Source organism: Stegodyphus dumicola, chromosome X1 (genome assembly GCF_044657685.1).
Source record: "Stegodyphus dumicola isolate Sdum_Otavi_A_Nest chromosome X1, ASM4465768v1".
NCBI classification, from domain to species: domain Eukaryota; kingdom Metazoa; phylum Arthropoda; class Arachnida; order Araneae; family Eresidae; genus Stegodyphus; species Stegodyphus dumicola.
This window is the reverse complement of record NC_140780.1, coordinates 234,648,873-234,663,970: the sequence shown is the minus strand read 5'-3', so window position 1 is coordinate 234,663,970 and position 15,098 is coordinate 234,648,873. Positions and strand designations below refer to the sequence as shown.

The 15,098-nt window shown below is 31.2% G+C and overlaps 2 protein-coding genes across 6 annotated transcripts in view; one reads left to right on the top strand and one right to left on the bottom strand.

Moving 5' to 3' along the window:
- LOC118195464 (uncharacterized) overlaps positions 1-10,955 on the top strand; it is a 210,775-nt gene extending 199,820 nt beyond the window's left edge. Inside the window, exons 18-21 of the mRNA XM_085807142.1 lie at positions 529-693; positions 2,869-2,962; positions 4,075-4,579; positions 6,200-10,955. Of these exons, the coding sequence (XP_085663268.1) occupies positions 529-693; positions 2,869-2,962; positions 4,075-4,579; positions 6,200-9,488 (4,053 nt within the window). The 3' untranslated portion in view covers positions 9,489-10,955. The remainder of the gene's footprint in view (positions 1-528; positions 694-2,868; positions 2,963-4,074; positions 4,580-6,199) is intronic.
- Positions 10,792-15,098, bottom strand: part of LOC118195463 (uncharacterized) — a 189,133-nt gene continuing 184,826 nt past the window's right edge. For all 5 annotated transcript variants that reach the window (XM_085807143.1, XM_085807147.1, XM_085807144.1 and 2 more), the window contains one exon: positions 10,792-13,858. The gene's annotated coding sequence lies outside the window, so the exon portion shown is untranslated. The remainder of the gene's footprint in view (positions 13,859-15,098) is intronic.

The window sequence follows — 15,098 nt, the reverse complement described above, 5'->3', positions numbered from 1 at the left end:
AACGAAGGTGTTCGAAATTAAGGCCCCGGACCGTGATGCAGACCACATCTCCGACGCATGGGAAGATCTGGTGTTCTGGAGAATATCAGGAATAATACTAGAATAATACTCTATGTCTCCTGAAAGTTTGTAACCGCTGTGCTGAAACACCCTGTATATTAACAATGCTGTAGTTCTCGTTACTGCACTAGAGTTTTCTAAGGCTTCTCAAAGTTCCGCTCCTTCGACCAATTTTGCCTTGTTTTATATTTCACACGCAGTAAATGAGATGCATAGTTTTACTAACATTTTTCTATGGATAACATGCATTTGTAAGCTAAAATAAGAATAAATTATCATTTCATCAATTTTCGGATCTCAACAGTCTTCTTCTTAGCAAGCATGTTGGGGATATTTGCATGTTGCAAGTGATGGATATATGCATATTGCATAAGATGTAATTTCATGTAATGTTTAAAAGCAATTGATATAAAAGTATGAATAAACTCTCAGTTTCATTATTATTATCATTATTATATCACCCTATAGTTCGCCACGAGAGAGACAATGGCTGTTCAAAAGGAAATCGACAGCTTAGAAAAAGTTCGTGAGGATATGGCTGAATTTCTTTGTGAAGATCTCCAGTCATTCAAACTTGAAGAATGCTTCAAAATATTTCAGAGTTTCTGCCAAAAGTTCAAATCTGCAATTGAGGTATGTTTTATTCTAAAATAAATAAAATGAAAATTTTTCAGTTAAATTAAACTGTAGGGAAATTATCTACCTTAGAAAGAAATAAAATTTCCGGAGATCTTAGAGAAAATATTGCTCTCATGTTGTAATACACATAGAGGCAACTTTAAAATATTCATGAAACTTTTTTTCTGCTCCTTTTTTTTCGAAACTGAAATGAAAATACTGTGGTCAAATACTATTTATATAAGCAGTATTGCTTCTTATGTTACAAATAAAATGTGAAACATGTGCCATTTCTCTAAAAAAAAAATTTTTTTTTTTTTGTTTTAACTTTATTTACTACTAAAGTGTTATGTAAATGTAATTTGGTTTATTTTAATTGCGTTTGGTTTATTTTAATTGAGTATTTAAATTTCATTTTCCTATATTTTAATAGAAAATTCACGTGAATTCTATTTACCTGATTGTAAAGAATAAGAAAGAAACGGTTTATTTCAAAAGGGAAGCGTCAATTCGTTTTCTGTTCGATCAGGAATCAAAGGTTTAAGAATTTCTGCACACTTGCTATTTTTAAAAAGAGATATTAGAAGTTGCGGGAGAACAATTCTTATCCAGGGCTTCTGAACAGGGAAGGCCGGTACTTAAGGCACATGTTTTGCACCTGTATGGATGGCAATGGGCATGGAGACAGAGATCAACTGTCACTTCGCCGCAAAACTCATAGAAAAGTGTGGCTTTCAACACTTTCATCGCAGACTGAAGAAAAAAAATTTCATCGCCATCACCTCCGAGATACGAACTTCAGACCTTCCGGTTGAGCTGGATATGCTTCCAATTACACCATGAAGGCTCTTGGTAAGGAAAGAGAATATATTTTACATTCTTCCCATTTCAATGGGCGACTGGGAAGCGGAGACCTAGTCTCCAAATACAGGTTGCGATGAATTATCTAGTTCAGCTTCCAGTTGTAAAGTCATTAGAATGTTATTGGAGCAGGAAACCTGAGGAATTTACTATGCCTTCACTGGGTTTCGAACTCCGGACCTCCCGACTGCCAGCTAGACGTGCTTCCATTTACACTATGAAGGCACGAAGTAAGAAAGGAGAAAATTCCCTTACATTCTTCCCTGCTTTAAGGGTGACTGTGGAGGCAGAGATCCAATACTCTCTTGATGTTGCAAAATCCTGCCGGTGACGAATTATCGCCCACGAAATTTTATGCTTGGGCGCCACAGTAGAGTCATTTAGAATATTTTTAGAGAAAGCGATGTCCTGGCCGGGATTCGAACTCCTGTCTTCCTGATTGCTAGCCAGGTGTGCTTCTAATTACACCACGAAAGAAAGCGGTAAGTGAGGCGAAAACACCTTACGTTCTTCCTCACTAAAGAATGACTGGTGAGGAGGAGACCCAGTAACAAAATCCAGGTGGTGACGAATTACTGTCCACCACATTTTAGTTCAGAGCCACTTGCAGAGTTATAAGAATTTTTTTTTTTCAGCTTTCAACATAAAAATTGTGCAAAGCCTTCGCCAGGATTCAAACTCCTGACCTCCGAACACTACTAAAACACGTGATAAGGAGAGAGAAAGTACCTTACAGTTGGACAAAGGGAAACTTGAAAAGAGTAATATTGTTTGAATTTTATCTCTCGCAGTTAACTGAACCAATGACGAAATTGGATGGCAGTGTTGATTACAAGTACGAAGTTTCTTAAAACTTGCATCTCAGAAGAAAGTATAATTGTGTTATTACTAAAATTTGAAGCAAAAAGAAAAAAGAATAGTACAGAAGAGACAGGTATAAATCACAATATAAGTACATCTGTAGAGATAATAGGTATTTTTTGGAAGCAGGAGAGATGCAAATGAGCAACGCCCTCGCCGGGAATCGAACCACGGACCTCTAGAATACGCGCCCAGCGTGCAGACCACCACACCACGAAGGCATGCTAAGAAGGCGGAAGAAATACCTTATACATCAAGCACACAGTATCATAACTTAAATATCAAGTAAGTGAAAAATCTATAAAGAAATCACGTGTCTTTGAAATTTGACTTTCCTTCCTGCTCATTCGCTGAGGTTACCTATAAAGAATTAATTAGACAGAGCAGTCAAAGTTTAAAAATAAATAAATTTTTCTCTAAATGTATAATATATTTTTGACCAGCTGTTGTATTAATTTATTTATGCAGGAAAATGAGAAACGTGGCCAACAAGAAAAAAGAGCAGAGGCTAGGAGAAAACAGAGAGAAGAACAACTAGCGCTTAAAAAGAAAAATTCTTCAGGTACAAGTATCCCTTCTTTATGCAGTTTCCCATTTTTAATTCTTAATTTCTATACTAATCTATTTCTATCGAATACAACAGTTTTTGTATAATTTTTTGCATAGCATGTGCAATAAAAGCTTTAGTCTCAAAAAGTATTTTTATACGGAAGATGCATTGTAAATGCCATTAATTAGGTTCTAAAAATATTATTATATTTTTCATATTGCTTAGAAAAAAGTGTAAAACTTTGTACTCTGTTAATGTAGTTTTTTTTATTTGTTCGCCGAAGTTGCCTAAAAAATACATATTTAAGCTAGTTAAAAATTTTTAAAAAAAATTGTTTTGCACCATGTGCTGTCATTCTTTCCATAAACTGTAATAACACGATTTTATTATGCAGATAAAATATACTGCAAAACATGCACGTTTTTCTGTTGCTAGTTAAAAAGCTTTATTGCCTAATGGGCACAATTACTCCTTAGAAGCATCTTTCGACGATTTTCAAATAAATACATTTAAGAAAAATAAACTAACTTTTCGTTAAGGGAATACAAATTATTCTCTAAAATACAGTGAGCTTCTTTCATTAAAATTATAGAGCAAAAGGTTGAGACTTGTCATTTATTTTGAAAATATATCTTCAAATTTTTCACATGTTAATCACGTGTAGCACTCTTAATTTTTTAGCGTTTTCTGATGAAGATTTTAATGTAGATTTTTTTTTTTTTTTTTTTTTACAAATGGCCTATAATGGCATTGGCCGCTAATAAGGATAGAAATGGTAGCCATTTTATTGTGGAGGCTCCTAATGGGCGGCCACCGTTACCTCCTATGAAGGGACAGACAATTTTACATCCATGCCTTCTTAGAGATTCGAACCCGGGCCCTTTGGCATCGCAGTCAGGCTCCCCTAACCACTATACGGTTTCGTCAGCTGTAGAAATAATATTTAGAGACTTAATCAACAAATGAATTTGTTCCCCAGGTTTAAATATCAAAATAACACATTACTGAGAAGGAGACCTACTTTTGTGTTGTTTCATTTAATAGTCATAATTCAAAATATTCTTGAAAAAAGTTAAAGTTTTCAGATATGGAACTCTAATTCAGCTAATTAATTTTTTTAACAGAAAACCGACCTTCCTCATTCTCCGGTAGTGAAAGTGATAACATAATAGATATGCTTCTCGGTGATATTAGAGGAGGATTCAATCGTTTTGGAGCCAACGGTAGTTTCAAATCTGCGCGTACAACAGCTAAGCCGAAGCGAACATCAGCTGATGGAACAGCGATTCCTGGTGAACTCAGTCGTATGAACAGCCTCACTTCAAGTGTTCCTTCCGAAGAAGATGCCACAGCATCACCTAGGATTATTCGGCGACGAATTGGATCATCAAATTCGATTGCTAATGGGTCTGGTGGAGACGTAGATAACATCGACACTCAGTCCCCAGATGTGACACCGAATGGGACCCTACATCGACGTAGAAGTCGATTATCTTCAGAAGACAGAGAAGATAACTTAATAGATTTCTTAAGGCAGACAGCTGAAAATGATTCTCTAAGAGGAGACAAAAGTAAGGTACCTGACAGTGGATCTTTAGATAGATCGTGGATTAGACGGTCATCAAGAAGGTTAGTTACATGTTAATTTCATTTATTTACATTACTTATTCTTAATTATATTTATTTGCGTAAATATAACTCAGATAAGCATTCGGTTATGTTTACATACGTATTCCGCATAAAAAATATTTTAGTAACCTTGTATTAAAATGAGCGGCTATAAATATGACTACGATAAATTTATTTAAAAGAAATTGCTTTTGGCCTTTATTTGAGTTTTGAAATACAGGAAAGAATTTAATATGATTCAATATGATATCAGCTGAGTAATGCTGATATGATACGATGATTAATATAATATCAGCTGATCTTACTGAGGCTGCCAGTATTGTTTTCTTTTAGAAGGGGGGGGTCTAACATATTTTCAAATTTTGCATAATTAACGATAGCAAAGCACTGCACTTTTCTGCATAAGAAAACAACTGCCATCATAAAGGACATTCTATAGGAACGGTTTTGAATTAGCTTTCTACTTGGGGGTCAAGCCAAATGCTACCATTCCGTGGCTTTGGCCTGTCGGCTACAGGTGAGGCAGTACACTTAGCTACGTATCATAAATATTTCGTTTTGTTTATATAAAATTATTTTCATCAAATTACCATTAATATGATAGAGGAAACTTTTTTTTTGATAAAAATAGTAAGAAATTATTCACATATTTATTGATTTAAAGTACGTAACACGTATTTGCATATTATTGTATATGTTAGATTTAGAAGTCCTCAGATGTGCAAGTTAAAATGACGGAATAGATTACACTATATTTCAAAAACATATCTAATCTAACTTAGATATAGTATAGTATATGTATTATTGTATATGTTAGATTTAGAAGTCCTCAGATGTGCAAGTTAAAATGACGGAATAGATTACACTATATTTCAAAAACGGTATTACTAAATTTAAGTCTTTCAAACTAATGCTTGCAATCCTATTTCAAACCAGCTATATTCGTTTTTGAATATATACCGTATCCACAAAAGTCCTCACCTGACCTTTAGTTCCTCAAATCGTAGACATATACTTCCAGTTACAAACACTTTTTAAGTTATTTAAATATCCATGTTTTTGGAGTTTATAATTTTAAAACATTAATTTTGTAAAAATTGCAAAATTGCAAACTCATGTCCTTACGTATTGGGGATCTTACGGTATTAAATGTGTTGATTTGGAAAGCTTTTGTACAAAGTTATATTGAAAAAACCGTCTCGTCCTTAATTTTTGCACACCAGTGTATCTAAGCCAAATTTTATCATACGAGAATCATACTTTTCTCATTTCATTTTTATTATGTGCTTAAAAATTTTCTAAACATAAATATAGGGAAACCTATAATATGTTTGATTCCGTAAATTTTATGAAATTAATGTTTTAAAATTAAAAATTCCAAAATATGAATACTTGCGTCATTTAAAATATTTTTGTAACTGAAAGTATATGTCTACGAAGAATGGCTGCAGAAATAAAGGCCGGGTAAAGACTTTTGTGAACACGCTGTATATTCCGAGTTTAAATAATCCTTCATAAATAAAAGAATAACGTATTTAATCCTTTAAGAAGATGCAATGCATTTAGTAATTTAGTAACTGCTTTCATTCAGCACTAAAATTGCATTTATTTTATTTCTAGAAGAAGACCTGAAATGTTAGCAGCGGAATTAAATGAAAGAGAAAGGCCTGCATCTCCAAACCCATCACCCTTATTAGAAAGAAGATCTGTTGCATTAGAAGCAGAAGGCAGCAAACCAAAGCAGTGGCGCCTCAAAATAGAGGAATGGCTACAAGAAAATGAAAAAGAACAAGAAAGAGAAAAGAAACTCAGAGAAAAAATTGCATTGGAACGTTGTAAAGGTAAAGAAGCTGAACATCGAGAATCAGATTCATCCTCGAAAATTTTGGATAACAGTAATGAATGGAAATCTGCTAAGAATCTAGAGACGCTGCATGAGGTGAAAACCGACTCGGAACTCTATGCTAACAAAATCAAAGAAACCATGGCAAATGGAAATATTGCTCAATCTTCGGAGACCCTTGAAGGAATTCCGCTTAAAGACAAATCCAAATGGCGAAAAAGTAATCTTAATGTCGCTAATAGTAGCGAATCTATTGATGATGAGCGCAGAAGAAACAGAAGTAGAAAGACTGTTTCCGATCCAGAAGTTGACGATACTATAAGCTTCTATATCAGAAGTACTGAGAGCGTTGATGTTGAAAACTCAAATTCAAACGCCAGTAAAGATAAAATCACGACTATTAACGACGCTTACGTTAAGAAGCCATTATCATTATCAGGTAGTTCAAGAAGTCTCGAATCAGATAATTTTAAAGCTGATCAACAGAAATATAAAGAAAGACCTCCAACACTTTCGAATTTTGATGAATCCTCAAAAAAGTTAAATTCTCAAACAGAAAATCTGAAAACGTCTGATAAAACAAAGCAAATGCATTTCCCAGCTCTAGATAATGTACAAAACAACGCTCTTGAAAAGAATGAAACAGGAGTTTCAATAGGTAGAAGCCGATTTTATCAAAGTGCAAGGGAATTGCCTCTTAACAAAGCAGAAAAAACACTAAGCAAAAGCGAAGTGACAGATGATCTTGCCCTGGAGCAAAAAGAAATAAATAAGCCTAAGAAAATTTATTCTACAGATTTTTCAGAAAAATCTGTCACAAATGAAGAATCAAAAACTAGCTCTCCCGAAATAGACAATGAAGGTAATTTTGACAGATTTTCATTCATGAGAAAAACAACACGACGAACCAAATCACGTCCAAAAATTATAGAAAGTGATTTTAAAAAATCCGAAGAACACTTAGATAACACACAACAGTGTAATAAAATTTCAGAAATTGAAAAGGAAGCAGAACACTCGCAGTTTTCTCAGATTCAGCTAGTTAAAAAATCGGATTATGAGGCAAAACGTATTGAAGATGCTTCGCAAGGTTCCAGTCCGTCACTGAAGGACATAGGAAAATTAAACAGTGAAAAGAATAGAAATCACATCAACACGTTAACGAAAAATATAACAGAGAATGTAAAAATTGCAGAAAATGCTGATGATCAGAAGAAGAGAGATAAATCAACTTCCCTTAAAGCAAGGCTATCGAAAAGATTATTATCCTTGACAGAAAATCTAAAAGCTGTCTCAAAACCTTCAGAATCTACAGAGATAAATGCATCTGTAACTCTAGGTCCCAAATCTGCAGTTGAAGATAAGAAATTCCACTTAATGGAAGACTCTCCTTGTCCAAGAATTGAAAAAGCGTTATCTGAAAGAAGAGCAAGCTTAAAAGAAGAGAAACCAAATCCAATAATGGAGCACAGAGAGAAAGTTTTGTCCCGCCCGAGGCATGATATGTTACAAATACCTCTTAGAAGTAAACTACCTCAAACAACTGAAGACTGTCTTCCATTAGTTATAGCTAAACCTAAATTACTAAAAGAGAGTTACATAGCCGATTCAAATAATATTAAAATAGTTCATGCTACACCTCTTAATCATGATGTCAAAGCTTTCGAAGCCTATCCTGCACAGAATAAGTCTAAAGAAGAACCGGAAAAAGATGAAGGTTTCGAAGAAACGCAGTCACAGCTTTCTGAGGTTGCATCTCAAGAGGCAGGTTCAAATTATGACACAGACTTAGCAGATTCTCCTAGAAGTGTTCGACAAACTAAAGATTTGAATCAGAAAGATGCACATCATCTAGTGCAAACAACTGCTAAGCCAGAGATTCCTTCCCTTGAACATTACCCAAAGCTTGATAAAAATACTACAGATGACATCAAACTGACTGAACATAAATTGTCAACCAATACCCTTAAGAGAGAAGTAGATGAGAAAAAGCAGCCTGCTTCTAGATTATTCACCGCCTCAAAACCATCATCAATTACTAGAGGAAGAGAACCAAGAACATCACCAAGCACTTCTAAAAAAATTGCTCCTGTAAAATCTATTGCTGATAAAGAAAATGCAAAGCAAGCTTCACAAGCAGCTAAGAGTTCTGTTCAAAACAGGAGCTCTATCATAAGGTCACGCAATCCCAGCAACATTCGATCCAATTTAAGAACTTCACGAGATAGTGTATCTAGTGCAAGCAGTAGGACTGGAAAAAGTCCTAGTTTAAGAGGTTCACAAGCAAGTTTAAATGAAGCAAGTCCTAAAATTGGACGCAGAGTTGCAGCATATACAAAAGCAATAAAATCGATGACAAATAATTTACGTGGTACATCAAACAAACAAGTAGAAAACTATGATGTAACTCAATCTATGCCTCCTACGCCATCAGAGGAAAATAAATCGTTTATTTCTGGTTTAAATTTATCAGAAAATGCGAAAAAAACGCGCTCAAATTCATCTGTATATAGTCCGCGGTCCCAAAGTAGGCGTTCTAGTGAAAAATCTTTAAATATAAGCCTTGGAACATCCAGCAGAAGAGGAAGTGACAAATCGTTATCTAGAAGGTCTAGTGAAAGAAGTTTGGATTTGTCGAGGAAATCAAGTGAGATATCAATTGTTACTGTGAAGAATGTGAACAGAAGAGGCTCCGCATCTTTAACAGGACGCTCGAAACCCATGTCGACAATTTCTCGCCTTACAGAAACCAGAGTTAGACCTAGCCGTCCAAAAAGCCCCATTCAGCCAAGGCCATTACGTGCATCTACACCTATTAACAAACAAGTTCTAAGATCAAACTCTAGTGCAAAAGCAATGCCATCATCTATAAAGCCTAGTTTGATAGACAGGAGAAGATCTATTGATAAATCATCTTGTGGATTTATGAAGGCTACCTCTGCATCATCTGCAAAATCATCACCTTCAAAATACATTCAAGAACAAAGCATGCAGAAACTTCAAGCAAAAGCTATAGCTCTGGGAAAAGTTGAACCATCGTTGAACAGGGTAAAACAAAGATATTGATATTTCTAAAAAAATTTTATGTATGCCATGTTTAATGCTGAAGGAAAGAAACAAACCCATTCCAGCAAAAAGAAGTGACTACAGACTGAACAACTTTGATGAAACATAGTGTGTTTCAATGCAGTTCAATGCAGAAAGGTATTTTTAAGTTCATTTATACTCATAAGAACTGTGTTAAGTTTTTCTTTTTAATCACATTAGAAAATTGTGTATACTGAAAGGAATGTAATAAGCCACCTCCAAATTCATTGAAAAGCTAGAAAAAGACTGCATTTGATTTTCATTTGGCTGTGTACAGCAAAATACTGAACAAAGGTTTTGATACGAATATGACCTTGTTCTTCGATAAATATGAAATCCCCATTGTTTTATACCCAAGAGTATATCTTGGTGATTAAAAGTTTCCTGAGTGTCTATGTTCCATGATTAATTTTAAATACTATGCATTGAGCCCTCTGTTTAAACAAGTGAATTCAGTCACTTCAACACACACAAGCTGGATGCTTTACAGAAGTGCAATCTGTATCTGACAGCATGATCTAAATAATTGTAAAAGTGTTCACAAATCAATATCGCATGATTATTATGCATGTTCAAATTTAATTTTTCAAAAAGTTCATCCGTCCATATGTTTGAAACTCTGAAAAATATTTTTATACAGATTCATAATTGATACATGTTTGCAAAAAAGACTTCACTAGAACATTTTGTAAATTTGAGACAATCTTATTTCTCTTCTTACAAAATACATTAACTATTAGTGCCAAATGTTTTTATAAATGGAATGTGATAAGCTGGTCACATGGAATATGCATGTTTCCTCAGATTCTGTAATGTAGTAAAACATATACTGCAGTTTTATTAAAAAATGTCTGTTCATGTCATGGAGAGATAAATCATGTAAAATACGTTTTCCAAAGAGAATTCAACCCAATCATTGTAATTATAAAGCACATATCTCCAAATATATTTCTCATATAATAGTTTCAGAGATACATTAAAAAATCTTAATTATATAAATTTGTATATTATATTGAAATGTTAAATTAAAATTTCAACCAAATATTTTTTGGGGAGGCAGGGGATCTATTACACTGCATTTAAAGATGCACAATGAAAGCTGAGTAATAATACTTTATGGATATACTGAAATTCTTAAATGTTAGAGAAAGGTTTCAAGGCTAGAAAATATGAAGTTAAAAACTGTGTTTTTGTCATTATATGTAGAACATAAATCCTTTGCCTTAATTTGAATTGTGTATTCATTATTCCAATGATTGTGAAATCTAAGAGGTCCATAGTGTCTCGTAAATACAAAAAGTTTTATTTTCAACTAAAGAAATGCAATATATGTGTAGCAATACATTTATTTCTAAAGAATATTTTTTAAACATGTATCAATAGGCATGTTCATTTGTAAGAAGTATAAATTTTCATTCTGAAATAAAATCTCTTTCTTACTATACAGTAAGTTCTTTATTTCTTAAATTTATACAGTGAATAATATTATTTCCTAGAAATGTTGTTCAGTTAAGCAGTAAATTTAACTTCCAAAACTCATACTATATCAAAATATTACACAAATTAAACATTTCCAAATGCATAGTAATAAAATGTATAGCAAAAAAAATCACTTATGTAACAATTAATCTACTGCAACAAATACATCTGAAAGGGTTTTCAAATATAAAATGGAATGAAAATCAATATATCTCAGAATTATTTTAAAAACATACATCAAAATTTTGGCCCTTAAGTATTTTGTACTTCATAATGGAAAAATATTTAACTTTTTATGCATTTTATCATAGCTAGATAGGTTCATTTTAAAACTTTTAGAGAAAATAACAATCAATTTATCGTTACGACTCAATTTAAGACTTCAATACATGCTATTAATATTTTTAATTTATAAAAATTTTCAATTAGAAGTATTTATAATATATTTGTATATAATATAAAATAATATTATATAATACGATCATATATTTTCCAAAAAAGTTATAAAGAAAAAATAACACTTAGCAGATAGAATAAATAATTTTAATATCTAGTTAAATAATATTTAAATTGCACAAACATTTTTTCCTTCCTTCTTCTCACAGTAATTTAAATTAAATAAGCATTCACAGCTTGTTAGTGTAAAATATTTTGATAATGAAAAAATGAAAGAAAATTTATATAAGTGTATAATAGAAAACTACACTGTTTTCTTTACTTGCTATATGTCTGAGCTTGCACATAGCATGTAATAGAACTATAATACAACTTTTTTTAAGAGCTATTCGACACAACTTTGATTGCTTTTTAATACGGAAATATAATGTATTTTGTATTTGTCATATTTAATCACATAGGTATTTTTCAAACATTTATAAAACTAATTTCCATCTTAAATAGTTGCCTCAGATGTGGAGTATTTTTAATTATTAATAAAATGTAGAGCTGACTTGTAGCATTTATAATTAAATTTTCAAAATGTTCAACTTTGTACAAAATATGTAAAATTTCAGAACATTTTTCACTATAATACTGACACTAATACAAATATAATTTATATCATAAAACACAGGAACTCTCTCTACATATTTATGATTGACTTAATGATGTTGTTCACTTTAGAATGTATTATGTTATGATTCAGTATAAAGCACAAACTGGCATAAGATAATTTAATCATATAAATCTCTCAAAAAAGTCTATGAAAGCTAAATATAGAACAGAAAATAATACAAATATAATTTTTTCTTTGTATACAACATTGAATTTACATTATAATTTCATACAATTAATCTGCTGAGATTAATTAAGTTTTATAACTAATCAAATACTAGAAATTTTCATAACTGAAGCAACCTGCAATACAGTTTCTTGGGATGTATGCCTGTATAATCTTAGATAATTATTTGGAATGCATACAGTTGATAACATCACATAATGATACATCACGCTCTGTTTTATCAGATGATGGAATTAAGATATAAAAAATTTCCATTAAACCATGAAAACACATCTTAATAATAGTAATATTAGTTTACTTATTCTTTTACTATTGATAGTGTATGTGTACATATCTGCTCAATGAAAAACATTCCTTTTAGCAATGATGATAATAATAGCTCTTTCAAATTCAAATAATTAATTTTAAAGAGGAATCTATTAAAATTATACAGATGTTACATACGATAATTATATGTATTTAACTACACAGAGAAAAATTCTCAATGCAAAATAAATAACAAAAACTATATTAAAATTCTACACTATTAAATGAATTAATACATGATATTTACATTTATACATCTGTTTTCCCCATTTATATACTTTCAAACTACTGCACTAGAATGATACAAATGAACTTAATAGTATACAAAAAATGTAAAATAAAATTATGTATATCATGCTAATTAAATACAAAGAAATAAGCACAATAACTAACTGGAAAAGAATAATTTGACTTGAACAATATTTATTTCATTGCATTACAAAACTAGATAAAGAAGAAGAAATAGTTTGAATACTTTAGCCTGGAAAATTCTTAAAAAAATAATTTGAAAATTTTAATATTCCTAAAAAATTGACACAATGGAAATGCACAAAATAAATTGCAGCATGAACTCCCCTATAGTCAGTAAATATGGCACAGTATAACTTTGTATTTAAGAAAGCATTATGTGCAGAATTTTTTGCTAAAACTGAAATTTAAATGAAATATATAAAGTATTGTGAAATAACACCATTGACAACATAGTGCAGTTAAATTAACTAACAATGAATGCCAATGAGACTAGTTATGGGAAAAGAAAGATCCACATGAATATCTGTTTAATACACTTATTGTAATGCAATGATATTAATGTAAAATAACACAAAAAGCAAATGTTTGCAGTTCAAAAATCTTCTTTAACATAAGCAGTTGAGCAAAATGTATCAAATATAACGTATTTTCTCAGCTTTAAATGAGAAATGTCTAAATTAGAATTTACTTTGATAGCTGTAATAAAACATTTTTTAATAAAGGCATTCAGCTGCAGCTGAGACATCATGTATATTCTATTAATAACTTTTCACAAATAAAAACATTAAAAAAACTACATTTTGACACGCTTGGTACACACAAAAGCATTAGAAACGTTAAGGTTTACTTATAATGGGACTTTCAAATATATTTGTCATAACATCTTAAAAACTGACTAGGCCTTTGATACTACGAAAGTATCTATGGCTCAGTCCTTCATGAAATTTATTTAAGAAAAAATATTAATATATTTTTTCCAGAATAAATATATCCATTCTTTTCTGCTATGATAGACAATACTGAGGCCATCAAATGCTTCAAACAACTGGCGTTTGAAAGCAATACCAAGATCCTAGACACAAAAAAACAAAAAAAAAAATTATCTAAAAATCAAAATAATTCAAAGAATATTTAGAAGGGAAAAAATTACGCTCTAATGAATCACAGAAACAAGCTATTTATTAAATATAACTATCACCATAGTGAATTTAACTTAAAGACTAAACTAACTATGAGATTAACACATTAAGAAAATGTGAATACCAATAATTAAAAGAAAAAAATATATATCCTATTATGAAAAACTGTTCATCATATTAAATAAAATAGATTAAATAATAATATCTCCAGTTGCAAATCGATAAATCAATAAATGAAAATTGTGCAGCAGTTAACAGCACACAAATACAGAAGCAAATATTTAAACTATCTATAAATGAAAATAATGAAAAATTAATCAGATTGAAACTCTGAAAGAAAGCAATAAATAAAAGGATTTGGCTATACTATTTACATTAAGCACAGAAATTATCAAAACCTGTATGAAGAAAATAAAAATTAAGTAGTCAAATGCACAAAATGTGCAAACAATGTAAATGAAATACTACGTCAAATGTGAAAACTGTGCTCGATAAAAATAAAATCTATATAATAAAAATTTTATTCTCTAGCACGTCAAAGATTTGTTCTCTGCCAAAATAAGAAATTTATAAAAAAATCAGAATAAATATGTAATAAAAATGTAATCGGTATATCTGCAGGGCAATGGTATTAGTTTTTATAAGAAATCACTGAACCGTAAAAATATCCTTATCTATTAATATCTTTAAATAGGGGCTCAAATTATTGAAATAAATTAAATATAAGAAATAAGCTCAAGTAATGTCATCATCTAAATGAAAGACATGCCAATACAAAATTTACAATGATGCAAAAAAGTAAACTTAGATTGGAGAAGATTTTGTATAACATTATTGATTTCAATGGGAATCAGACATTGGTTCTTCAAGAGTTAAAAAAAAAAATAAAAAATAAAAAAATAAAGAAAACGAGCCTTCTAAGGTCTAAGGTAGTTTTTTTTTTTTTACGATGCTATTATGCTTATTGTATTTCATTCATCTTTTTTACTGGATTTAGCTGACTATTTCATCCACAGAGTCGATTAATGTTTAGCTTTTTTATGCTGTTCTCACACGCATTTATGGTATTTTTATTTAAAAATGTTTAATAACATACTCAGTTATTATTCTTATTGCCCAGTATTTATAGCAGTAATAACTAACTGAAGACCTCTGGATATCCTGAGACCTGCA